The sequence below is a fragment of the Oryza sativa genome, chromosome 8, assembly GCF_034140825.1.
Source record: "Oryza sativa Japonica Group chromosome 8, ASM3414082v1".
NCBI classification, from domain to species: Eukaryota; Viridiplantae; Streptophyta; class Magnoliopsida; order Poales; family Poaceae; genus Oryza; species Oryza sativa.
The window spans coordinates 3180244-3207245 of NC_089042.1; the positions used below are offsets into that span (position 1 = coordinate 3180244).

The window sequence follows — 27002 nt, forward strand, 5'->3', positions numbered from 1 at the left end:
ACGTGTTGTTGGAAGATTAAAAAAGTAATAAAATGTGAAAAAAAATCACGGAAAAAAGAAAGCGAAACTTTTTTCTAAAAATAATCGAAAAAAGGAAAGGAAAAAATCACCAAAAAAAAGAAAAGCGAAAAAAATAAGTAACGCTGTCGGCGCGCGCGCCGGCGGGCCCGCGAATTAGCTCTACCGCACAAGTATACCCTATAAATGAACGCACACACGGGTATTCGGTATTCCATATAAAAAAAACTAGTTTGTCATATTTTAAGATGACACCTCGTCGCCTAAGACTGATTCAAACACCTATGCCTAATCTAGAACTTAAACACGAATGGAGCACAAAGAAAAACTAACATCTTGTGTCATACTCTGAATCTGATGCATTCAGATTCATCAATTATAACATCAGTAAAACATTCCTTTAAATGATTTTGGAAGTTCTATCTTGCATGATGTGGGCTGCCATTTCTACAAAAATTGGCCGTTATTGGGCCCCAATCCACAGCAGAGGTGTAAAAACAATCCAACAAATTGGACCCAGTAACTATTTCGATGGAACCATTATCACAGCAGGATACATTAGACACACTGAGCTAACGTTACAAGGATGAAACAGAAACTCAAAATTGATGTACTACAGCAGTTGCAGCCTTGCAGGCTAATCAGGCACCAAGAGATTTTTGCTTCTTCGCTGTGTTCATGTATGGCCGTAGCACAAACTCGTTTTGCGCCTCCGCTTGGTCGACAGTTCCTCGCTTGATCTGCAAGATCAAATGAGCAAAGAATTAATACCAGAAAGTTCTACTGGCCCAGACAAGATTCAAACACTGAACTGCAGATCCATCTTCACCTGATATAGTCGCAACTCGAATCGAGGGCCAACCTCCTTCAGGTCAAGGGATTTTGGGCCACCATGTTTTTCATATACGTGATGCCTGTTGCAGGAGAACGGTTCACAGTTAAGGTGGTTAGGTATTTTACATCGAATTGGATGTCAGAAGGAACAAAAGATGCTTGACAATATTAGCACTCATTAACCTGAATGAGATGTAGTCATCTCTGTTAGCGAAAGTAATTATCCGTTTTGAATCTGGCTTTGGCACTGGAAAGAGATGCTTGACAATATTAGCAGTCCTTTCACCAGTCTGTAACAATAGAATCTTATCAAACAGATGCGGTGGAGCACAGACTGAAGCAGCATAATCCCCTGCCGAAGGGCAGAGACAAAAGTAGAAATGTATCTATGTGTTTAAATGCAAGCTATACGCTAGAGGAGTTCTATTTCCTTCAACCTAAAATAATTAAGCAACCAAAACAACAAACTCAGTGGATTCAATTTATTTGGGTTCAGTGGAGCAGAGAATTAAAGAATTAAAATTAAAGCCAACAACACAAGCTGTAAAAAGCAGAGGCACTCAGTTTAGTTATTCTGAATGGATTAAATTTGTCCTGATGGTCAGTACTTCTCAGGTTAACAAGAAAAATATCATCATGCCAGGGTTAATTCAGGAAAAACAAACAAACGACAACCAGAACTAAAAGGAAACTAAGAACAAATGAAAAAGGAGGCTCTCAGTATATTGTTTTGAATGGATTGAAGTGTCTTTCATAGAAGAAACAAGTCTCAGGTTAACGAGAAAAACATCACAGAAGCCTCCACAACTTTAGAAGCACCAAGAAACAGAAGTAAAAGAAATTTTTGGAAATAAACAGCAAGTAAAGTTGGAGGATCTCAGTCCAGAGTTTTGAATGGATTTAAGCGTCTTTCATAGAAGAAACAAGTCTCAGGTTAACGAGAAAGACATCACAGAAGCCTCCATACAACTTAAGAAACACTAAGAAACTGAAGTAAAGGAAATTTTGGAAAGAAACGGGTAAGTAAAGTTGGAGGATCTCAGTCTAGAGTTTTGAATGGATTTAAGCGTCTTTCATAGAAGAAACAAGTCTCAGGTTAACGAGAAAGACATCATTGTAACCTCCAACTTTGCAACACAGGTATTTACATGCCGGGATGCAAGTCACAAAAAAGTATACAAACAAGATTATTAGGAAGTAGGAACACATGGTACACCCCTCACCACGCTACAATATCAGCAAGATATTAAAGCTGCTCAGATAAGTTTTGGAATGGATAGATATAGTCCTCATGGTAGATCTCAGGTTAACGAGAAAACCATCATTGCAGCCACCAAAAATAATAAGCAAATCGTAGTGTAAAAAGATGTTCACTTCTATGCATTATAATTGAATAGAAACAATTGTGAGAAAGACAATGAGCATAGGATACTCCAAAGGGAACAAAACAATAAATATGCTCAACAACAGCAGAAGAATCAATAGAACTGGAGGTGCTCAGCACTTTCAGGTAAAAATGAACTTTGTATCATCACTTCTAGCAATATTGCTTAACAAGAAGCCATTATTGCCAGTACTCTTGAATTCCTGAGAATATGTATGTGTGTATGCATGTGTGATGACTGACAGGTTGCCTTCCAGATAGATAGATAGATAGATAGACAGACAGACAGGCAGGAAGGCAGCCAGGCAGGCAGGCAGAGAGAGAGAGAGAGAGAGAGAGAGAGAGAGAGAGAGAGAGAGAGAGAGAGAGAGAGAGAGAGGAGACCATTTGGCAAGAGTACCCGGATTAGAAAGAATCATCACAGCACCCTCCAGTTCCCGCGTGTTTTAACACATGAACATGTCAATGAACTTACGAAAACATCGAAAAGAGCATCATAGTAGGCTTGAAGCCTCCCACTTTTTGAAGAAAAAGATAAATGTAAGCGCTCACTATTGTGTTCATCATGACACTTCAATCTTGTATACCTTGGTTTGAAAAATCATGAATCCTTTTCAAACAAAAAAAACAACTTTCAAAACACATAAGATTATCTACTTGCCATGCAACTTAAATATATTGTCTTAAAACATCAGATAAAACCCGTTTGTTGCTTACACGAAATGAACGCTTTAGAACAAAACAACTCAAAGCAAAGTATTTCAGTACCTTGGTTGTGAAGTTATCTAGTATTAAATGGGGGTACGCTTCTGACATTTTACCCATGGCCTTCCTATCTTTAATATCGTGGCGTGTCACCTGTTCAACAATTATATCCAGGGTTACCAAAAGTATTGCCTCGCAACCCAAATCGTACATGACGAAGACTCAGCATACATTGATAATAACACAGATATGCACTACTTACCACATTGAGCAACCCAAAATATGCAGTTGGCCCAAATGGAAGATGGCAGACGATTAAACCATCGGGCTGGCCACGATGTTCATGCACCAAAACAAGGTCGGTGATATCATGCGAACGGCAAGACTCAACAATTTCCGATATCACCTGCCGAAAAGAAACTATAGATCAGTAAGATGCACCTGAACCAAGTTCACAAAAGCTTGAACCGCATTTCCCAACTATTCACTCCTAGCAACCCAAATCTGAATTCTATTCAAGCACGCGGCGACAAAAAGAGACAACAACATGGAGTATTGCCGAATTATACCTGACCACCACGGTTCATTCTTTGCGAGTTAGGGAAGACGACTTTGAGCTCCTATCAAATGGACAGAAACGGCTGGTTTAGCTTCATCATCCAAATGCACCCATTTTCAACTTATCGAGAACCCAAAAAAAAAAAAGAGAAGTCCACGAATCAAAAGCCGCACCTTGACAAACTGAGTGAGGGGCGCGCTGGGATTGCGAGAGGTGGTGAGTAGGATCTTGGGCTCGCGGAGCGCCGCGCCCGCGTACTCGTCATCGATGAGGCTCCTCGGAACTGCATCACAACATCACAGGGCCAAATCTAAGGCGACGGGGAGCGGGAGAGGAAGGGGAGGAGGGAAGGGGAGGGAGCTGGACCAGCGGAGTCCTTGTCCTCGAGGTCGATCTCGCGGCGGAGGGCGAGCTCCTCGTTGCGGAGCTCGGTGGGGATGGGCTTCCCCTCGTCGAGCGCCTCCCGGAGGCGCCGCTTCTTCTCGTAGTGCTGCCGCTCCTTCCCCTCGAGGCTCTTGCGGTACAGGTACTCCCGCCGGAGCCGCGTGTTCCGCCGCAGCATCTCGCCGCCGCCGCCGCCGCGTGCAAAACCCTAGTGAAGTGGTCGGAGCGGCGGCGATAAACCCTAGCGGCTTCACCGGCGGCGACGCCGGACAAGGGCACGTTTATGTAGACGCCTAGAGGGGGGGAATGCGTGGGTGTGGGCCTTGATGGGCTTGGCCCATTAGGCCCATCATGGTATATGGGCCGAGCCCATAATGTCCCGCTTCTTCTTTTTTTTTTTTAAGACAATGTGTCAATGTCTTGTTTTTTTTGTTGTCCACCCCATAATATATATAGCAACATAGTTACGCAAATGAAACATATCATAATACTGGAGTAAATCTATACATGATGTGTCTCATTCCATACTAGATTGCTATATTATGAGACGAGGAAGTAGTATGATTTTCGTACGAGCGAAAATTGTTCAACAAAAAGAAAATCTTTTGAAACACTAAGTCTATGTTTTATACTATATTTTCCCAATTTTTACTTCCTTATTTTCTTCGCGACGTTTCTCGGATGGTTAAACGGTTCGTTTTTTCAAAAAAAAAGAAATTATATAAGAAAGCTAGTTTATTTTTAAAATTTTTATATCTAATATTTATTTAATCACGTGTTCCGCTCCTTATTTTAAGTACCTGCCCAAGGAAAGGATTCCTAGCCCACCACCTATTGTAAGTGCGGGAGTACAAGTGAATTGTACTTCTTTTATATAGTTGAAAAAAAATGTTCAATGAAGAGTTGGAATTCTCAAAAAGTGTTTCGTTTGAGATTCGTTCTACCAAACGGAATCGCAAATTGCAGCGAATGGAATGGAAGATCAATTTTATTTGAATTTGAGCAAAGCCATCGTCAATCAGTGAGAGGCACACACGTTGTTTCTCCCACCTGCACTTTAATCTATTTATTTACTGACGGGTGGGGCCACCCTCGCACGCCCATTAAAGCGCCACGTCACGCCTCGCCCCAGCTCAGCCTAAATACCATCCATACCCCTCACCCCCTTGCGCTCACACCCACCCAAACCGAGGGCATTATCGTCATTTTACCGCAGGGTCCCAACGAACACCAACTCATTCATTCACTCGACGAAATTTCTCCCATTTTTAATAAAAGCTTCCATCCATCCATCGCGGTTGCATCCACGAGCTCGCGAGCGGAGATTTTCCCCCACGATTTTTGCTGTTCATCCGTGTGGGGGAGGAGAGATTCCGCGTCGATTGGTGGTCGGATCGGAGCGAGGAGAAGCCCCCGTGTTCTTGGCTTTTTTTCCCCCGATCGAATCCGGTGGAAAGCGAGCAATAAAAACCACTTCTTTTCTTTTTCGTTTCTGGTTTTCTTTTTCTTGTTGGGTTTCTCTTCCTCCTGCTCGAGTTTGATCTCTTGATTCGTGAGGAGTGTGGCGAAGATGAGCGCGAGTTTCCTCGAGATCCAGCCTTCGGAGCTCTCATTCCCCTGTAAGTTTTTGGCCCAGATCTCGCCTCCTTCCCCTCCCCCTGCTCGAATTGATCGATGTGAGTCGTTGATGGATCTTGGTCAAAGCTTTGGATCTTGGGGGTGGAAGAGAGGCTGTTTGCTCTCTGTTTGATCCGTGTCAGCTTGAGATTCGTCGAGTGCTGTGGTCGATTCGGCCATTGGATCGTGGAAGAGAGAAAGAGAGAGAGAGAGAGAGAGAGTGTGTGTGTGTGTGTGTGTGATTCTTGTGGTGGTTGCTCTTGCTGCTACTGCATGTGTGTCTGCCTTGTTTGTTTTGCTGGGATTTGTGTGAGCTAGGTCTCGTGTGGTTGGTTGATGAATCGATACGGGGACTAAATTTGGTGATGGCCTGCTTCGCATTTGCGTAGAATCATCGTTTGGTAGCTGTCTGTACTTCCAGGAGTTTTGGGATCTTGTCAGCTAGTATGTGCCTTTTGACCATGCTGATCTGCTCCTGATTTGTCGGGAAGCTCGAATGCAATGTCCATGCAATTCTTCATGGTTATTGGGATTTGATTCGATGGCAGTTATAAGTCTTAGATTGATATAGCATGCTTAGTATGTTGATTTTTTTTTCATTTTTTTACTTAAGTTTGTTGCTTCTTTTTTCATTTTGTCCTAAAATGATAGAGTATGTCTTTGTAGCGAATGTCCGGTGGGTTCTATTGTGTTTTTTTTTTTTTTTTGCTTCAGATATTCTCTTGAAACTAATTTACTGTTTCGTATATGCAGTTGAACTACTGAAGCAGAGCTCATGCTCCATGCAACTCACCAATAAGACCGACCATTATGTTGCATTTAAGGTAATCTACTTGAGATGTCACCTCTCACACGTTTCTAGTTGTCACCATTCATTTCTGAATGATTTAAATCTGTTACCTCATCCATGGCTGGCAGGTCAAAACAACCAACCCAAAGCAATACTGTGTGCGCCCTAATATTGGCGTCGTATTGCCGGGGTCTACATGTGATGTTACAGGTAGCTGCCACTCCATTACATAGTGAAACTATAGGATAATACCAGTACAAGTCTGTTTAAGATAGATAGCTCAGATATCTATTTAGAAGTCTGCTTAACATTTGGTTTTATTAGTGACGATGCAAGCACAGAGGGAGGCACCTCCGGATATGCAGTGCAAGGATAAGTTCCTTGTTCAAAGTGTTGCAGCTGAGAATGGTGCAACAACTCAAGATATTAGTGCAGAAATGGTAACTACTTTGCAGCTCTTCATTTTGTGTTGTTTCAATCAATTTGCTATATGCATCTGTTACAACATCTCATCCCTTATGTTTTTATTATGATAACAGTTCAATAAGGTGGCAGGAAAGGTTGTTGAGGAATTCAAGCTACGTGTAGTCTATGTGCCAACGACTACATCCTCCGCAATGCCTGAAGACTCTGAACAAGGAAGTTCTGCTCGGCCATTTGCACAAGAAAATGGTATCCATAATTCAACAATGCCACAACCTGTAAGTCGATCATGTTTCCTCATTTCTTTATTTTGTGCTCTTGTTTGTAATCAGACTTCGGAGGATCTATTTTTTAATTATTTGTACCGATGTGCAACATTTAGGTTTTTAGATCATCTGCTGAACCAACAAAGGAGAGGCCCACAGAGGTAGTCTTTTTATCTTACTTTTGTAGTTAGATATTTAATTGAAGAATCAGTATTATTATAGAAAAGTATTGCAACTTTCTAGATGAACTAAGTGTCAAATAATAATGTTGGAATTATGTGATGTGCCCTTGTTCTTTTCGACTTTACTTATTGTGCTCAAGTAACTAATAATGCACAGCTTATGATAACAAAGTTAAGTAAAACTGGAGATAATTGCAGAGCATAAGCCCAGGCATCCTGGATCTGAGTATATGCTGTAGTTGAATTGCAAGTGATCATGAATCCTGACTGCCGCGCAGCATGACATTTTAGTGTTTAGTATGCTTTCATGAGACCAAAATTATAGCTTTTGTTTGCTTTCCCAGCATGCCCCTCTTTAAAATTGAATTGATGAGCACAATTACAACATATATGTGGAGATGCGACATGTACTTATAAGTAATTCATGGATGGCATGTCACCACATATATGTTTATTATCTCACTGAATTGATTTATGCAAAATATCTGATTACTTGCTAATATCTAATCTGAAAGCTAGAATCAACTTAGCTTTAAATTCAGTACTACACAAGTCAATATTTTCTTTTGGAAAACCGGGGCGCCTTGGTTGTTTATGATTCATATGAACTTGTCTATTTGCTGCAAGCTTTTCCTTGCTTTAGCCATGAATGACAGAGTGCATCCAATGAGTGATGAGCTTGGCACACAGGAAAATATAGGTCATGATAGTAATCAGGCATTTTACGTACCGTATGAGATAATTCAGTGATAATAGAAAAGCCAAAATACAGGAACAGGAGCTACATTTAGTTGTTAGCATGTCTTTATATTCCAAAATGCTTTTAAGATTTCTTTTGATAAATCACTTGTTGATGATTTATATTCTTATCAGCCATCGTCCATGATCTCCAAACTAAATGAGGAGAATAGGGTTGCTATTCAGCAAAACCAGAAGTTACGACATGAGCTGGTAAGTACTTCAACCATTATGAAACAGCACTAGTCGTACCATCATTCAAAGGAAATAAATAATTGCGATCACAAGAACTGATGGTTGACATTGCTAAAAGGCATATCAAGAAGTTGCTGCTTTCTTCGTACAACTGGACTTCTACTTTTTTTTTTTATGGACTGTGAATTTCAAATTTGTGACCCATTGGCCATTGTTTTTTTGTTCTGCTTAATTCAATTAAACCAATCATATCAACTGTCATGTGATGACTAGAATCTGGTGACTAAGTTCTCACTGACAAATCCAGATTTGTCGATTTGGAGACAAAACAAACATGCGCAATACAAATCCGGCTGCTAAATTCTGCACTTGCTCAATGCTGCATTTTATCTATAGCTTGCACACGCCTGTGAATTTAATGGATTCTACGAACTGAACATTGTGTTGATGAAATCTCTATTTATCTTTCAATCAGGAGCTCCTACGGAAAGAAAGCAGCAAAAGCAGTGGCGGTTTCTCCCTCACCTTCTTGGCCATCGTTGGTCTTCTCGGCATCATCGTGGGCTACATCCTCAAGAAGACATAGAAGAGGTAGAGGTTCCCAACAAAAGTTATACTCCCAGGAAAGGATACCCCTCATATTGGTATGCCGCGCATCGTGTTTTTTTCCCTCCTAAAAGGAGCACCTGTCCTAACTTGTAACAACAATACTCCTCCTAGATGCCATGGTTTGTGTACATTATGGTGGTTTTACGCTTCGCTGCGGTTTTTTTTTTTTTTACATTGACTAGGCTTGATTTTTAAGAGTTTTAACTGGTGCAACTGTTTGACATTCTCCATAATCTTTTATTCTTTCTTTCTGATCAATTTATCATCATACTGTTAAACTTTAAATTTCTCTTCCAGTCACATTGGCAGGCAGTGCTTGATCTCATATATTATTAGCTTGTCAGATCTTTAAACATGAACTCTATGCAATTGCAATGATGCAAATCTAGCATTCATCTCATATCAGATCATATCATACCACAAGTGTTGAACATGTCAGGGTAAAACCTGAGAGAAGTTAAGAGAAGATAAATAATGTACAAGCATTACTTGTGTGCTGCTACCGTTGGATCGTCAGAAAATCTTCAGGTTGGAACGAAGCAAAGTTCAGGCGACCCGCCGCCGCCGCCGCGCTTCAGGAACAGCATCGCCGCCGCCGCCACGACCACGCCGACGACGAACCCTAGCAGCAGACTCAGCACGTGCCAGTGCCACACAGCCGGAGACGTCGTAGCCGCCGCCGCCGCCGCAGGCCTCTCCCCCTCCGACGCCGTGGCTATCACCGTCGACGTCGACGTCGACGACGGCGACGGCGGCGACGAGCCACTCTCCTTCCCGCCGCTGCCAACTCCTGTCATCTTCTCCTCCTCCGCCGCCGCCGCCGCCGACGCATTGCCGCCGCCGGCGGTGACATGGTCGCCGTTGCTGCCGGACATGTCGCCGTCGCGATTCATCTGTGCGGCGGCGGCGGCTGGCGGTGACTCTCTTCTGTATACGATACGGCGGCGGAGAGTCGCTTCTGGTCTCTCTTCTTGAGGCTTCGTGGGGGGTTGTGGGCCGTCGGATCGGGTGGGGAGGCGACGTGGGCCGTCGGATCGCCAACTAACTCCCGGATTTGTAGGCTGTAGCCTACGCCGCGCCTTTCTGGGAAAGTGGCACACGCTTTTTCTTTGGGAGTTTGCATGCACGTTTGTGGGGTTTTTTTTGATTTGGTTTGGAGTTTGGATGAACATGAACACAAGTTGAGTGAAATTGGAGTTTTTGGGGATATTTCTTTTTTGAAAATTCATGGGCCGGGTTGCCTCGTTGGGTGTGGTCTATTTCGTAGGAAATTACAAGGGAACAATGATGAAGAGGTTTCATACTCTAGTTAGTTTGTTCATGCCGCCAAAAGGGTAGTTTCCATGCTTTCTCAAAAGGACAAAATATAGCTCGGATTTACTTTCTTAAAACAAAACTATGTAGCTTCGTTTAACTATGCAGTTTCCTTTCTTTAAAACAAAACATTTATAACTCACACATAACATTAGTGGTAAGGATTTAAACCCTTAAATGTATAGTTGTGTGATAATTTTATTATTAAATCTGTAGTTTTGTGATATTTAGCCTTAAACTTGTATAGTTTATGATAAATGTATTGCTAAATTTTTAGTTTTGTGATACATCATCTTAAAGAAACTTTGTAGCTTGGATTTCCTTTCTTTGATGGAGGGCTAGTTTATAACTATATGTAGTTTACTTTCTTTAAAAAAAAACTATGTAGCTTGGATTTCCTTTCTTTAAATAAAGTATGGAGTTATTATTTTTCACTGTTTAATTATTTTGAATAAATTTGATTTGATGGTATCTCCAACTCAACATGTCGAATCGGCAACACCTATTATATTCTTAACAGTATTCTTCAATATGATTTAACCAAGTTTATTTAAAAATTTCCAAATGCAAATTCGATACTCCCTCCATCCTACTAGCATATAAGTATTTTTAGCTTTGAATCGGAACACCTATGAGCATCTCCAGAAGACTGAGCCAGTATATCTTGATATTAACGAAGTCACCACATGCACCTCAACACCGGAACATGCACCCACCACAGCAACTAAAACAACTATGAGCATCTCCGGAAGACCATGCCGGTATATCTTGAGATTGACGAAGTCACCACGAGCGCAACTCACCACAAGGAACCTAATCAGTTGAGCTATGCTCACTTCGCACTTGGTCACAAGAACCTAACCAGTTGAGCTACGCTCAATGTGACCCTAACCAGTTGAGTGTCTTTGCCCTTGGTCACATTATGACTATTTTTTCCAAATTTTTTATTTATAATAATAAGTAATATTTAAATTAAATAATTAGTAATTCTCTAGGAGGATTAACTAAAATAGGATGGACGCGGGTAGAAACAGCGTCCAGACTTGGACGCTCATTCAAACAGCGTCCAGACATGGACGCTACTAGAAATTGTCTGGACGCTACTAGAAACAACGTCCACCTTCCTGGTGCAGTCAGACCATCACTACGCCACCAATACGCTAAGAGAAGTATCTATCTATCTATTATATACTAAAAGTCCATTAAACTTTCTACAAACGCTCTCAAGCCGCCACGTGGCGCTCCTACAAACGCTTCTAGATCGGCACGTGGAGCTTTAACATCCAACCATCGGTTTTCATTTAATCTAGTGGACCCATTATTTTTAACCACTAGATCTTTATTTTAAGAAAAAACAAATCAATCTATCTAAAAGAATCCCACGTTACTCGGCCGTGTCCCCTGGACCTATATGTCCGTATGTCCGATGTACGTACATATCCCCTCCATGTCCTTTTCTTTTTCCTTCTTATATACTTAGATTAGATGAAAAACTAAAAAGTTCATGTTAACCATATGTTTTAAGTTGTAAAAATATATGTTATTTTAAGTTTTATTCTAAATAGCGCATCTCATTGAAACATCCATAAAAAAATATTAATAATTAACATTATAGACTATATGATTGTATATCACAATTAAATTGGACTTATAATTAAAAAAGCAATTTAAATTTTGAGTAGCATTTTAAAAATTTACTCACGCCCTATTGTGTAATACTGATATATCCAAATGACATTATTAAATTTATCAAGAATGTATTTTCATATATTCTATGTTTCTGTATTCATATATTTTTTTTGGAAAATTAACAACCATATATATTTTTTACACCATGTGGATGCCCTTTTATCTCTTAAGCTTCATTCGGTCTATCTCATTGGATGAGCTTATCTAGGACACGCGAAACAAAGCATGCCATCAGCGTAAGATTAATTAAGTATCAAATATTGCATATCCCGTGCTTATCTAAGAAAAAATATATAGAAAAATGGTTATATACACCCAGGAGTACGTACTGTATATATATAAGGGTCATCCTATATATAAAAAACAAAATCTAGCTACTTATTTGTACATAACCCGTGGATATATTATTTTCAACCATTATTTTATATCTATATCTACGCAAGAGATGTCATAAAGGAAAAAAAAAGAAGAATGTGTACAAGATCAGCTCCATCGAGTAGTTTTTTCTTTCTTTCTTTGTGGCTCTGAGATTTTCCTCAAATTGTGCATATGAGCAGCAACCACCCTTGGCGAGTTTGTCAAAGAATTCACGCGGCCGCAGCACCGCTTCACGCCATCTCGCTAAATTTTTTGAAAGTATTTTTTTACTAATGATGTATAAGGCAATCATGTTTCCTTAAAAAAAGCAATCACGAGCGCATATATAAACGTGTGCTCACCCATCATATAAATACACATACACACACCTACCCTAAAAGAAAAAATATTTGTCTCCAAAAAAAGGAAAAAGTATGTGCTTAGTATTTGCTAGAAAAAACATATACACATATCATCGAAAATGCCGCATAGAACCACATTATATCTTTTTAATTATGTCATTCTCATCTATATAATGTTAATAATTAGGACAAATAATTTTGACAATATAGATTATTCCATCGTATATTACCCATGAACATACATAGGTAAATCAGATATATAATAAAAGAAAAAACAAAACAAAAAATATATTAGTTTATATGTTTGCGAACGATGGTGAGAGATCAGATTATATATAACCGGGACAATTCGTACCGTTCTTATTGTTTAAGGGTGTAATTCGACTTTTTCCTTAAAAGTCTTCCACATAAGGATTTATAATAAAAAATTAATCAACACTAAACTTCCTACAAACGCTCCTAAGCCTCCACGTGGCATTCTATAAATGCTCCTAAGCCGCCACGTGGCATCCTATAAATTAGAGAAATTCTTAAAAGGACACAACGTATAACCGTTGATTTTTATTAAATTTTGTGGACCATTATTTGTAACCATTAGATTTATTAGAAAAAAACATATCCTTATCCCTAGGCCCACCTCGGCCTGTTGGCAATTGCATGTACGTACGTACGTACGTCTGCTCAACCCCCCCCCCCCTAATTCTTTCACCCATTTTTTCACCTATTTTTTCTTCTATTTTCATTCTTTTAGAAAAGCAAAAATTGTATGCCAAACAATTAAGCAAATGCAGCATCTAAATTATAATGCTAATATTTGATCTGCTTATGTCTTTAGATATTTTACATTTTAAAACTCATGTCCTCTTTAATTCAACTGTAAAGAGAGAAATGTCACATTAATTTGGGCTACATTTTCTGACTTTTGCGTGTCATTTAAGCAATTTTAAAACTATAAAAATTAATGATATATATTTTTGTCATCGTATATAACTTGATAATAATTAAATTATATCTAATAAAAGTAAAATGAACAGATCTATGAGTAATATTAAAAAAATAGCCCCCCCCCCCAACATTGTAACATAGTAAAAAGTACGCATCTTATAAATGCTTCTAAGATATTATGTCGTTCTCTTAAATCGGAGAAAATACACTCTTAAGATATTACGTCGTTCTCTTAAATAAGAGAAAATCGTAAAAATTCTTACAAGAAAATAAAACATTCGACCATCATCTTCGACTTAAACATCTGACACATAATTTTAGTTTGTTAGATTAATCATTTAGAAAAAGAACATCCGAAATCTCCCTTCCTCCCTGCTAGCGTACAGCGTGCGCCATTCTTTTCTCTCTATTTTTTATCTCCTTATCAACTGAAATTAAAATTATCTATATGTAAAAAATACACAAATGGACCTCCATCTATTACTTATATCCTGTCAGGCGTCTAACGACTTTCTACTAACTTAATTAATTTCTCTTAACATGCCTATGAGGGCTATGTACCTATACAAATTGACCTTGATACTTTTAAAACGATCTTATTAGGAGATAAATAAATATTCATAAGAAAGATGATCATAGCATCCCAATTACACATATGATCTATGAAGTCACTAATCATAATAGGTATTCATCTAGCAATATAGACAATAGGTTAAAAATAAATGTGTGGCCAGTTGAACATCATACCAATAAGCATGTGGGTTGCACCTAGGAATCTTAACAGTGAAACAACCTTGAGGCGGCCTTTACAATTGGAAATTGAGCAAATGTTGCTAGATTTAAAACCCACTGTAAATAGAAAAATTCTGTTTGAATGAATATATATATATATATATATATATATATATATATATATATATATATATATATATATATATATATATATATATAATACAATCAATCAAAAAATTGATATTATTGGATTTTTTTGGTTGTAAGATATCCTACTGGGGAGTTAAATATCCTGAATTTTCTTATAGGAACCACCTCCTTTGTTTCGACACAATATTTTCTCATCAATTCAAAACCACATGTTCTCAAGTAATTTTATTTTAGAATTTAAATGTTACAAGGGTAATTATAAGAAAATAATCAGCGCTCGAATCACACAAAATACATTTAACTTTATAATATAATAAAAAATATTTTAATAAATAACACCAACACATAAATATTCATAATAAAATTTCACATATTATATAAGAAGGTGCCCGCGCATGTGCGCGGGCTATCTTTCTAGTTGAAACAAAAGTTGTTCAACCTGGCTAGGGTCAGGGATCACCGGTGTCGTCGTATTCGTCTTCGATCGGGGGGCTGTATTCCGTACGCTTCACCTTGCAAACCACGTCGCCACTATTACTGTCCTTGTCGACGCCGGCGCCTTGGATTGGTCCATTACTCAGCGCCATCAATCCAGCCACAGCGTCTTGAGCGGCAAGTTCGTTGGCTGCTCGCTGGCGACAGGTGAACTGTAAGACATGCATGTCTTTCACATTGATCTACTTATGTCTTTCGGTGGGAGGCAACAGGTGCCCATGCATACGTTTAGCTAATTACCATTGATCAACTGCTGTATACATTGTGTTCATACGTACTTTATCAGGATAATGGAATTCAACGGTCTCCCAGGAGTCGAGCAGATAGCAGCAGCAGCCTCCGGGGAGGACAACAACCTTCGGCCTCCCAAATTGGAAGCCGCCAATGGCAGCGTCCTCTGGAATCGATGCGGGCGGTCGTGAGGGCCTCCCGGGGGCAGGCGTCTGCTACAGCCTCCCGATGTTGAGGCAAACGGTGGAAGGAGGCAACGGCGGCGGCGGCAACCTACCCTAGCGCCGCCGTAATTTTTCTTCCTTTTTTTTCTTTCGCTCGGTTCGCTGCATTTGAAGTGGCTACACCGGTCTAGACGTCGTTTGGATTAGCGTCCATCCGCGGACGCTGTTTACAGGAGCGTCCTGATGCGGAAGCTGTTTAGAATAGCGTCCTTCTTATTTTGGTAAATACTCACAAGGAATTACTAATTATTTAATTTAAATATTATTAATTATTATAAATAAAAAATTCGGCTATTTTTTTAAGCTACGCTCAATTTGCACTTGGCGACATGAATCTAACCAGTTGATCTATATTTACTGTGACTCTAACCAGAACCTAACTAGTTGAGTGTCTTTGCACTTGGTCACATTATGACACTTTTTTTTTACGTACCTCACTTCGCGCTTGGTCATATTATGACTATTTTTTTTTGAATCACTGACTCAACACGTGTACATGAGTCTCTGACTAAAAAAAAATGCCTATTGTTTGGAGAGTTGCTTATAAGGGTAATTGTGCATACGTGTATATGAACGTATGTATGTGTTATATGTTTTTTTTAAAGAAACAATATGTCACATGTCATCTTGCATTATACGAAAAGAAAAACATCATGTCAAATGTGAAGAAGACACTGTCAAAGGAGACAAATAGACGATGGATGAACTGGGACACAACAATGATTTTGTAGGTTAATGAAAAGCACGCAATTTTTTCATCTTTTCCTTTCGATCGGATGATTGTACACTGATGAAGCCGTGGTGTTCTCTTTTTTTTTACCACACCACGAAGACTCTCCCACACGACACAAAATGCACCAACCTCGAGTCACTGACACCCCGACCCCACCACCACCACCCTTAAAAATCTCTCCCTAATCCCCACCATTAATTTCGTCATTTTTTTTACTGTTTCCCCCCTCTAACAAGTTATTAATTCCATTATACTACACGCAGGCACACGTACACGTATACGTATACGCATACACGCCTCGCTTGGTACACACGTACGTACGTACGTACTAGTAGTATACTAGTATATATATAGTACAAGATGCGAAGAAGAAATCGTAGCCGTCTGATGGATGGATGGATGGACGGTGTGGATCAGTGGAGGCATGGCTCGGCGTCGGCCATCTCGACGCCGCCGTCGCCGGCGGCGGCGGCGCGGCCGGCCTTGTACTTGTACCACCTGGCGGCGACGAGGTATACGAGGAGGTTGGCGAGGCAGACGCCGGCGAGGAGCCAGTAGAACTTGTGGAGCTGGCCCTTGTTGAGGTCGTCGGCGAGCCAGGGGTGGCGGTCGCCGGTGAGCTTGTGGACGGCGGCGACGAGCGCCGAGCTGACGAAGAACCCCAGCGAGAGCGTGCTCAGGAACAGCCCCGTGCTCATCGTCTTCATCCCCTTGGGGCACTCGCGGAGGAAGAAGTCGAGCTGGCCGATGTAGGTGAACGCCTCGCCGGCGCCGACGAACAGGAACTGCGGGATCAGCCAGAACACGGTCATGGGCACGGCCTCGCCGCCGCCGACGCGCGCGTCCCTCGCCACGCGGAGCCGCCTCACCTCCGTCAGCGCGGCGCACACCATGGCGACGATGGACAGCACCAGCCCGACGCCGATGCGCTGGAGCGGGGTGAGCCCGTGCGGGTTGCCGGTGGCGCGCCGCGCCACGGGCACGACGAGGCGGTCGTAGATGGGCACGGTGAGGAGGATGGAGCCGACGAAGAAGACGGTGAGGGAGCCCGCCGGGATCTGGAAGGAGGCGCCGATGTGGCGGTCCATGGTGGTCGCCTGGGACACGGAGAAGGTGGTCATCTGGGCGTACACCGTCCAGAACATGATCGTCGTCGCCCAGATCGGCAGCATCCTCGCCACCGTCTTCACCTCCTCCACGTCCGTCAGCGTCGCCAGCGTCCACTTGCTCTGCTCGCCGTCCGGCGCGTCGTTGATCGCCGCATGGTCCAAGAACCTGAGGAGAAAAACATTTGCAACTTTTGTTAAGCTTACTTGCAGAAGAACATCAGTTTTCAGTTACTACCAAGTTTCAGCCATTTGTATTGTACTGTACATCAAGTTCTTTCAGGTTAAGTTTCAATCATCATATGTATTGTAACATCAAGTTTGTTCAGTTTAAGTTTCAATCATGTGTATTGTGCATCAAGTTTTTTCAGTTAAGTTTCAATAATATGTATTGTACATTTAAGTTTTTTCAGTTAAGTTTCAATCATGTGTGTGTACATCAGTATTCAGTGAAGCTGCAATCATGCGTGCATCAATTTTCAGTTGAGTTTCGATCATGTGTAGTACAATTGTCAGTTGAGTTTCAATCATGTGTGCATCAATTTCAGTCAAGTTGCAATCATGTGTAGTGCAGAGTTTATTAAGCTTACTTGCAAAAAGAAAAAAAAATCAATTTCCAGTTAAGATTCAATCACGTGTGCATCGATTTTCAGTTTAAGCTTCAATGATGAGTGCATCAATTTTCAGTTAAAATTTTCAACCATGTATAGTTTCAATCTTTGTGTGCATTAACTTTCAGTTAAGTTTCAATCATGTGTACTACAGTTGTCACTGAAGTTTCAACCATGTGTCCATCAATTTTCACTTAAGTTTCAAACACGTGTACATCAATTGTCAGTTCAGTTTCAACCATGTGTAGTACAATCGTCAGCTAATTCTTTCAATCAGCATGCAGGAATTTCGAAGGATTGAGTTGTTCTCTTCAGAGTTCAGATTCAGAAACCTCATCAGCAATTTTTGCAAACTTGGTAACTTTTCAAAAAGTTTAGGCAGTGATTGCAGAAAACATATAAAGTAAGACTTTTGCAATACTTGTGTCTATCATTGACCTATTTTAATTGAAACAAAAGCTATTGCAATGTTCTTTTCACCTTTGGGACCAAAGAAAAAAAAAGGCAACAAGGAGGTCGTGTGCAAGCTAAAGCAGTGGTCACAGAAACAAGATGCTTCACAAGAACAAGACACAAATCCAATCATAACACTAAAACAATTTTATCCCAGTTAGTTGCTCTGATTATGCCCCCATTAACATGACCATCTATAATCTATTCGTCAAATTAAAATCACCCTCTCATTTCGTGAGGGAATCGTCGTCAGCAGCTAAGTCTTCCAGGGCTTATCTTTCTGAAAACAACATCGTCAGAGTTTCCAGCCAAAACTAAGGACTAAACAATTTGTCAAGTGTGTCTCATAGTTGGCAGTATTCTTCCCATTTGCACAAGTTGATCTGATCTGTCAAGCTACTAATTAGTATCAGGAACAAGCAACATGTTTTCATGTGATTTGATGCAATGTTGATAATAATCATATACGCATCTGCGGCTCTATACATCCCCAGATAAACTCTGAAGATGTGAGTTCATAATCTGGAGACACTGACAGATCGAACAGAGACTAAACAACCATGTAGACTGACACCAACCTATCGATAAGATAAAACATAATCTCATAATGTTTTTATTCAAAGTGTTAATCTGACATGACTTTGATTGTTACTGTTCAAAAAAAGGAGCTGAACTTTATCATGTGGAACACCATGGGGCTGAAGAGTTCATGGCAGGGAAGTTGCCATGAAGGCATTTTCTTGAACTCTGCCCTACTATATCCGTGCTGAGGCCGACTACCATGGCTAAAATGAATGTGATCACGTGTGCCTAACTAAAATAACAGTCATGAATCTCGAGGTGAGTGACACGACAAGTGTCGCTCGCAGGCTTAAAAAGTGTAATTAATTAACCACGAGGTGTACCTGAATTCTCACATATCACCACTGCTCTTTTGACTTAAAAAGGCGGCTTTTTAATCTATGCGAACAATAATAATAACTACGGAGGGTAGATTTGGTTTCTCCTATCAACCTCACCAACATAAGATAACTATAGGGGAAGAGAAGGTAACTTTTTTATCGATGCGGACAATAATAATAACTATGGGGGGTAGATTTAGTTTCTCCCATCAACCTCACCAACCTAAGACAACTATAGGGGAGACCCACAATGCTAAAACTACACTGCTCACATGCCCCTCCTTCCTTTTCTCAAGCTACTTTTGCATATGGTCCAATCCATGGAGATGAATGATCCCCATTGCTTTTGAAGCATCAAGAAAATGGACAGATGTGCAATGCAACTCCAAGTGAGCCATGCCAAAATGAAAGGCTGATGCATGTGAGAAAGAGAAAGACAAGAGAGACAGAGAGAGGTTTGCTGCTTAGATCTCCTTGTCCTGATCACTTGCAAGATGGAGATTGCCTACACAAAATGATACACTAGCTCTTGTTAAGCTAGTTGTGGCTTCTAGGGCTAACTTTCTTCTGTTTTTTTCTACCTTTTTCCTGGCCTCTAACTTTCGGTGTGCACACGTCTCGGTCCTGTTCAGAAACAGTCTGCTAATAATTGAGACGATATGCCATATTTTTTTACTAGTTGCTTTTGGATTAGCTTTCTAATGGCCCACAATGGAGTTCTCATCATGGAATTTCTTGTACACACGTGTATGTTTAGTCACTATTAGTAACTAGTGATTCTTGAATATTTTCTTAGTTCTAATGCTTGATCCTACTGTACTGTGTTTGCAATAGTAGCAGATAAGCACAGCTTCTTCAAGGCTTCAAAGAGAGGCTTAACCTCTCTTTGAAGCAATGTCACTTTGATTTGATAAATAATATGTAGAAATAAGACTTTTTAGGTTATATAGTTTATTTATAGAGCAAATGAGATTTGACTTTCACAAGCTAACTCCATGATATGGTTAAATACTTCAAGTGATAAAAAGTTGATGCTGATGAGACATGTACTGGCATTTTTGAATGGTAATTAGGTTAACTTTTGTTTTAACTTGCAAAGATCAAATCATCAAGAAGATGACATGAGGAAATGACAGCCGATTTACTCTCTCAGACCAGATGGGAGACCAAACAGAAGTACTAGAATACAAGCTTTTTCTCTTGAGAAGCTATTCCAACCACCGTACTAGTCCATGACACATGTGAGCTAAATGCTTTAGCTAACAATATTCTTGCCCCCACTCTAAGTTAATACTTGGTTAACTTTACTATGTTCATGTCTTAATCACACTGAAGAATGGTGTTCTAGGCTTCGCTAATTATTCGAGATTTATTTTTCAAAAATCAGGTATTTTTCTAATAACACTTTAGGACCAAGGAATCTGAATCAACCTTTTGCTCCAAAACGTTTCCAGCTATCATAAATTGCAGGATGTTGAGAGCACCAAAACATCAAAGCACTATTGATCCTATTTTCCCCTAAACATTGGAAAACAATCACTCTCAGGAATTTTCAATCTCACTAGACTAGTACTTTTTCAACAAAAATTCCATGAAACAGGACATGAAATTTCTCTGAAATTTCGACTAGATAGCAGCAGTAGTAGGTGTGAGACAGCTTTCTCTCCACAGGAGGAACAAGGTGAGTGATAGATAGACTGCAAATGTACTATTACTCATAAAAAAAACATGCCAATTAATCGAAGTCTTAAATGGCCATTTGGCATAGCCTGCCGACCAGCCTGATGAGTCCTGATCTCCAATATCTTCTGACTAGTTTTATCTTTCAGAGGATAGTGTTCTGTTTCAGAGTCTGCATTTCAGTGCAGAGCATCAGGCACAGGATGACATGTTCATCAGGATTTTCAGGATCAGATGGAGGTCAGTAGCAGAACTACAGGAAGCATAGTCCGTGACACATGCTGCCCGATTAGAATACATGCAATTATTGGCTGGTCACTGCCAAATTTTCTGTTTGTCTTCTCCTATATGGAAGTCCATGCATGGTTGTTGGTTATCCTAGATGTTATATTCTCTAGGGCCATCTTGTCTTCAAGAAAGGGATTTTTCGAAAAACAGTTCAATTCTCGTCGGAATCCAGAAAATTTTCCTCTTGACTCTCCCAGAATCTAGAAATAAAATCTCTTAATTCTCGTATCCGGAAAAAAAATTCCCTAACTCTTGTCGGAACCCAAAAATTTCTCCCTTATTTCACCGGCTGTCGTAGCCGACATACCATTTGTCGGCAACTATTATAGCCGACATCCCACTTGTCGATGACCCAATTGATAGTTCAAGTTAGTACCATGATGAATAGGTGACGGATAGAAACCACGGCGAGACGGATCCAAGCCCTAGAGGAATATGGACCCGTCCGCAGAATTCCTACGCGGTTAGCAATACCATAGATGGTACTGCATCTAAGAAACACAAGACACATTTGCGGATTGGTAAATAACTACAAATGCACCAAAATGCATTCATTGGTGTAAGGTGAACATCATCATGTGACATTGCAACTTGGGAGAAGATGATAAAACTAGCTGGAGTAGGGGGACAAGATGAACAGTGCAATCTGAATCTACACCCAACTTGCAAATTTGATTGGACCCCTCAATGTTGTACATTAAAATCTATAAACAATTCTCCTCAAGTCTTATTTTTTTGTTGTCTTCCTCTCCTATGGTTAAAAAAAGTTGGGAACAACCATGGTCCTATATCACTACATCATCAGTGTCCATGCAAGTTTGACCCATATATACTCAAGCAACCAATGGCTGAACCATGTGCTAATTAATCTATGATTATCACAAGCAAACGGTGCAATTAGGAGTTGTTTAATACTAATAAATAATTAATCAATCAATTATCATATATACTCAAGCAACCAATGCCCAAATCACGAGGTAATTAATCTATAATCATCATCAGAACCAAATTGTGCATTCAATCAAACAACTACTACCTCTGTCCCATATAAATTGTAATTTATTTAGCATATATTAAATTTTGAAAAGAAAGACTATGATGCATCTTATTAAATGGTGCATAGGTAAGAATGGAAGCGTAGTTAAGGGTAAAATAAGGAGACATTTAAATGGAAAGTGATTAATAAGATCATTAATACTTTATCATGACAATTATTTTGAAACAAATTTTAAATATGGGACAGAGGTAGTATAAGAAAAAATCATCATCAATTACTTAAGCAAAAAACTAAAAGAAATTAGATAAATAATTACCTGAATTGCTTGGTGTGGGGGAGTCGCTGCTTGAGCTTGCTCTTCTTGGAGGAGGCGGCCAGCTCGACCTCGGCGGCGGCGAGCTTGCCGACGTCGATGTCGTAGAGCATGGCGGGGTCGGAGGGGAGCTCGAGGCGGCGCTTCCGCCACGCGGCGACGACGACGGCGGCGATCTGCGTCAGGGGGCTCCCCACCAGCTTCTTGAACCTGTACCTCCGCGTCCCGGCGAGGAACACGACGAGCCCCGCCGCGATGGCGGCGGCGCACGCGCCGTACCCCCACGGCCGGCCGAGGTTGTCCTGGACGTAGACGAGCACGGTGACGGCGAGCAGCGAGCCGAGGCTGATGAAGAAGAAGAACCAGTTGAAGAACCGCATCATCTGCGACTTCTCGCCGGAGTCCGACTCGTCGAACTGGTCGGAGCCGAAGCCGGAGACGCTCGACTTGAGCCCGCCGGTGCCCAGCGCCGTCAGGTAGAGCGCCAGGTACAGCACCCCCATCTGCGCCCCCGTCGCGCGCTCGCACGCCGCCGACCCCGCCGCGCACGCCGCCGGCCTCAGCCCCGGCGCCGCCGTCGAGATCGTCAGGATCGTCACCCCCTGCACGCACGAAATTATTTTTATTAATTTTTATACTTATTATAATTAATTGAATTATCATATGATGAAAAATATATAAGCAAAAAAAAAAGTTTTCAATCTTGGCATGTGTAGTACATGGAGTTTGTTTAATATTTAAATTTTACTACCACGGAAAATTACTGACATTTTGTACTGTAATAATTAATTAGTCATATGAAAAATATGTGAGAAGAAATGAAATTCAATCTTGGCTTGTGTAGTATTAATTACATGATATGATGGCAGCTGCTGGTGATGGTTAGTCCAGATACTTGATTTATTTAACAATTGATTAATACTGTTGTTGTTTTGGTGCATGTTATTTTCACAAGAGAATCTCCCAAAAAAGGTTTGATCCTTTTTTTTTTACTGCTCCACTATGCATGGTAAAAATCCAAAAATGGAGAAAAATACTGGATATTTTCTGCTCATCGAATTAAAATAACTAACCAACCATCCATCCATCCATCCTCAAAAGATAAAAAGTAAAAAAAACTTTTCAAGATAAAAAAAAAAGCAGAGTCAGATTTAAAAACAAAAAAAAAAGCACCATCTCTCCTGAGTTGCCGGAGAGCTCAGCTCGCTCCGGCCATGGCGGCCGGCTCAGCTCGCACTGGTGGCACGAACGCCAAAGCAGTTCGCACGAACGTCAAAGCAGTGAGCACGAACGTCAAATCAGGGGACTGACCGAGGCTTGGACGGCGGTGAAGATGGCGATGGTGAGGTAGCGGCCGAGGAAGGAGTCGGCGACGAAGCCGCCGAGGAGGCAGAGCATGAAGGAGGTGCCCATGAAGTTGGTGACGACGTTGGCGGCCTCGGCGTTGCCGGCGTGCATCGTCGCCGTCAGGTAGGTGACCAGGTTCACGGCGATCCCCAGCGTCGTCAGCCGCTCGTTCAGCTCCGCCACCAGTATCATCGCCGCCGCGCCCCACCTCCCCGTCCGCGACCTCGCCGCCGGCCGCCCCCGGTAGTCCCACGCGTCGCCCAGCACCTCCTCCGCCGCCGCCTGCGCATTCGTCTCCGGCAACATCCCCACCATCTTCTCTCTCTCTCTTCTTCTTCTTCCTCGCCGCCGGCGACAAACGCAGGTGAGAGTGAGAGGGAGGAGGAGCTCGTCGGAGGCGAGTGGTGGTGGTGGTGAGGTTGGAGGGGAGGTGGCCATGGCTATATATACTTCGCCGAGGGAGAGAATCTACTATGCTACCCCCAGGTGGGGGCCCACGTGTGGGGGTGGGCCTACTGGACCGTGGTCGTTAAATTAGATGGTGGTGATGATTGATTAGTGGTGAGATTAAGCTTGATTAATCCTCACTTACCGTTGGGTTGGGTTTTTGTATCAACAAGGGGAAGATAGATAGATAGATTATAGATAGATATATACTCCATACGTCCTAAGATAGCAAAGTCTTATCCAGATTAGTTGTCTTAGGATATAATATATTCTGTCTTAAAATTATGATTTTTAGGATGGAGTGAGTAGATGGATAGATAGATAGATAGACTGACTAGGGATATAACCTTGAAAACAAATCATGCCTGGATCAGGGCACTCACTGCTTCACTTGGTTCAGAGTGAAATTGGACACTGCTTCACTTAGCTCAGAGTGAAATTGGAGGCAACTATGAAAAATAAGGATTATGGATGAAACTTGGCTTTATGGTAGGATGGGTTTCACTTGCTTAGCATGTGTTTGATTTAGAGATAAGGTGAAATGAGTTAGACTTATCCTTGTTTTTTTTATGGTGGTCCCATTATCAGTTTGCCATGAGGGATGGAGTGGTTTTGTCTTTTTTAGGTATGGGAGGTTATGGCCCACATGTCAATAATAGAGAGTAAATGTGTTGGATTGATATGCTAGATTTTAAGGTGTGAAGCTAACTCGGATTTCGGGGGAATATTCTCGTTACGGAATCAACCTTATCCCACCTATCTTCAAACTAAACATTTTGAAAATTGGTTCGATCCAACCTGACCTACTCTACCTATTCAACCAAATACATACATGATAGGGTTATAGATGGAATTGAGTTTACTGTAGTTATTTAAGGACATAAATGGATGAATTAAATAAAAGTGAAATGTTGGTTTTGTAAGAAATGCTGATAAATAACTTATTTTTTAAAATATGCGTTGTTTAAGTAGCTTGAGAAGTGACATATCATAATTAATAATCCTTAAGAGGAAAAGAATGGCCCTAAGTTGTGGCAGTAGTTATATATTTTTTGGATAGAAAAAATAGTTACATGTTTTTGTTTATATGGAATACACATACTATCTACAAGTGTGTCTTCCTTAATTAACAATTACTAATGAAATGAATATCTTGTGCTAGAGCGTATTCACCAATAATACATAGTAGCAAAAAAAAATGTTATAGCACCTTCTTTTTTTTTATAGTAATGTTATAGCACCTTCTTGGTGAAAAAGAATATGTATTACATCACCTTGAAAAGTTATGCACCCTCCAGTTATTATATTATTATATTTTATATTAATAATGATGGGATAAAAAACGCATAAGCATTCAATTACTATTGGTGACTTCTAAAATCATAACAGACATGCTAGATATATTCTTGGGTTTGAAAGCACTTCTTTTCCCAAGTACAATTCCGACGTATAGATGCATACACATCACACTCATGCCCAACGTATATGTTGTTCAGATTCGTTAATATATAGAAGTTTTTCTAGACGGATGGAGTACGTCTAAACGAGATTAGAGAGGATGAAATAGGAAGATAACACACAAATGTTATTAAGAACAAAACATTGCAATTACGATGCAATTAAACATCATACACCTCAAGAAGAAAAACAAAAAACAAAAGGAGTGGTCTTACGTGGGAGATCGAACGATCAATCATGTCACACACAGTCACGGACTTGGATCGATTTGGGTCTCTTCTAGACGCTATCAGAAAAAAACTAGAAATTTCGTTACATTTACGTTAATTCTCCGGTCATAATTGGGACAAGCGGTAGTTAAGTTGTTGTAATGTGAAGGTTCTTTGAGATAAGACACCTACACCATTATTTTTCTCCTAGTTAAGCCAAAAAGAGTAAGACAGGAGGATGGGGATTTGCCTGCGCGATGAGGTGGGGCATGCTTTGTGTGCGGGCGCTGGGCGTTTGGAGTTTGTCAGTGATGCTATCTCAGCTGAAGCAAAGGCGTGTTTGGCAGCTTTATTAGCCATTCTGGCGCAAGGTGTTTCGGTGGTTGATATTGAGTCTGATTCGGAATTGTTGGTGTCGGCAATCAAGTCCTCTTCGCATGACTTAGCTACTGGTGCTACAATCTTCACTGAGATAAAAACGGTTCTCCAATTTCAGTTTTCTAGTTTTGATTTCTATTTTGCGCCACGGTCTTATAATAATGTTGCGCATGAACTTGCTCGACTTGGTGTGAGTTGGGATCCGGGTCAATCTTATGTGTGGGTTGACCCCCTCCCAAGGTTTGTAAGGGCCAAAGTGATTCGTGATTCCACTGAATCCAGGTATTAATAAACAACCCGGTGGTGAAGTTCAAAAAAAAAAAAGAGTAGGTTTTAATTTTTCACATGTTTTTCTAATTATTTTTCTGGTGATGATAATGATGCAAAAAAGAGGCAATATACAATCGGAATGTACTAAACAAGAGTCATCGATCAATTGGATAGGATCGAATAATAGTAAACCAATGTTTTTTTTTTCTTGTCAATGCATGTAATTATCGAATAACCATATAAATTCCTTTGTTCCTGTAGGATCGTAAAGGGCCTTTTCCACCCCAAAAGCTAGCCATTGAGGTGAGGGGCTCCCCCACTTATATCTTAGGTCATTTGCCCTTCCACAACCAATGTGGGACTATTCAACAATCCCCCCTTCACACATTGGTGTCCCTCAGCCCTTCACCGCCCCTTCACCGTATCCGGGCCCCCACCGGCCCACGGTCCATCAGGTATACGGGCCCCGCAGGCACCCACGGTCCATCAGGCCTTCACACGTGTCATTGTAAAATCAAAGGTGTTTTTGATTATTATTCTGTGATGAACGATTGGGCATTGGAGATTATTGGTTTTGTTATTTGGAATTTATTCACGAAGTGGTTTT

General features: G+C 40.8%; 3 protein-coding genes across 3 annotated transcripts; 1 reads left to right on the forward strand and 2 right to left on the reverse strand.

Moving 5' to 3' along the window:
- Positions 1–394: 394 nt before the first annotated feature.
- On the reverse strand, positions 395–4139 carry LOC4344688 (uncharacterized). The gene is made up of 8 exons (XM_015792717.3): positions 3867–4139; positions 3674–3783; positions 3511–3561; positions 3204–3347; positions 3005–3094; positions 1036–1142; positions 848–932; positions 395–758 (listed from the first exon to the last, which is right to left on the reverse strand). Exons 1-8 carry the CDS (start codon positions 4060–4062, stop codon positions 660–662), a joined length of 882 nt encoding a protein of 293 aa, XP_015648203.1. The 5' UTR covers positions 4063–4139; the 3' UTR covers positions 395–659.
- Positions 4140–5186: 1047 nt separating this feature from the next.
- On the forward strand, positions 5187–8989 carry LOC4344689 (vesicle-associated protein 1-3). The gene is made up of 8 exons (XM_015795638.3): positions 5187–5503; positions 6255–6325; positions 6420–6501; positions 6616–6731; positions 6831–6992; positions 7097–7141; positions 8036–8113; positions 8571–8989. Exons 1-8 carry the CDS (start codon positions 5455–5457, stop codon positions 8679–8681), a joined length of 714 nt encoding a protein of 237 aa, XP_015651124.1. The 5' UTR covers positions 5187–5454; the 3' UTR covers positions 8682–8989.
- Positions 8990–15926: 6937 nt separating this feature from the next.
- Positions 15927–24071, reverse strand: LOC4344690 (protein NRT1/ PTR FAMILY 6.3). Its single transcript, XM_015794641.3, has 3 exons — positions 23598–24071; positions 22290–22888; positions 15927–17211 (listed from the first exon to the last, which is right to left on the reverse strand). Exons 1-3 carry the CDS (start codon positions 24069–24071, stop codon positions 16350–16352), a joined length of 1935 nt encoding a protein of 644 aa, XP_015650127.2. The 3' UTR covers positions 15927–16349.
- Positions 24072–27002: the final 2931 nt, after the last annotated feature.

Bases quoted from the DNA above. Each gene is read 5' to 3' on its own strand.
- LOC4344688 (XM_015792717.3), bottom strand. From the start codon at position 4,062: ATGCTGCGGCGGAACACGCGGCTCCGGCGGGAGTACCTGTACCGCAAG. The intron at 3,784-3,866 runs GTCCAGCTCCCT...GTTGTGATGCAG, and splicing joins CGAGGACAAGGACTCCGCTG to TTCCGAGGAGCCTCATCGAT. The intron at 933-1,035 runs GTTAATGAGTGC...CTCCTGCAACAG, and splicing joins GATGACTACATCTCATTCAG to GCATCACGTATATGAAAAAC.
- LOC4344690 (XM_015794641.3), bottom strand. From the start codon at position 24,071: ATGGCCACCTCCCCTCCAACCTCACCACCACCACCACTCGCCTCCGAC. The intron at 22,889-23,597 runs GTCAGTCCCCTG...TCGTGCGTGCAG, and splicing joins TCACCGCCGTCCAAGCCTCG to GGGGTGACGATCCTGACGAT. The intron at 17,212-22,289 runs GTAATTATTTAT...TTTTCTCCTCAG, and splicing joins CCCCACACCAAGCAATTCAG to GTTCTTGGACCATGCGGCGA.
- LOC4344689 (XM_015795638.3), top strand. From the start codon at position 5,455: ATGAGCGCGAGTTTCCTCGAGATCCAGCCTTCGGAGCTCTCATTCCCC. The intron at 7,142-8,035 runs GTAGTCTTTTTA...TATTCTTATCAG, and splicing joins CAAAGGAGAGGCCCACAGAG to CCATCGTCCATGATCTCCAA. The intron at 8,114-8,570 runs GTAAGTACTTCA...TCTTTCAATCAG, and splicing joins AGAAGTTACGACATGAGCTG to GAGCTCCTACGGAAAGAAAG.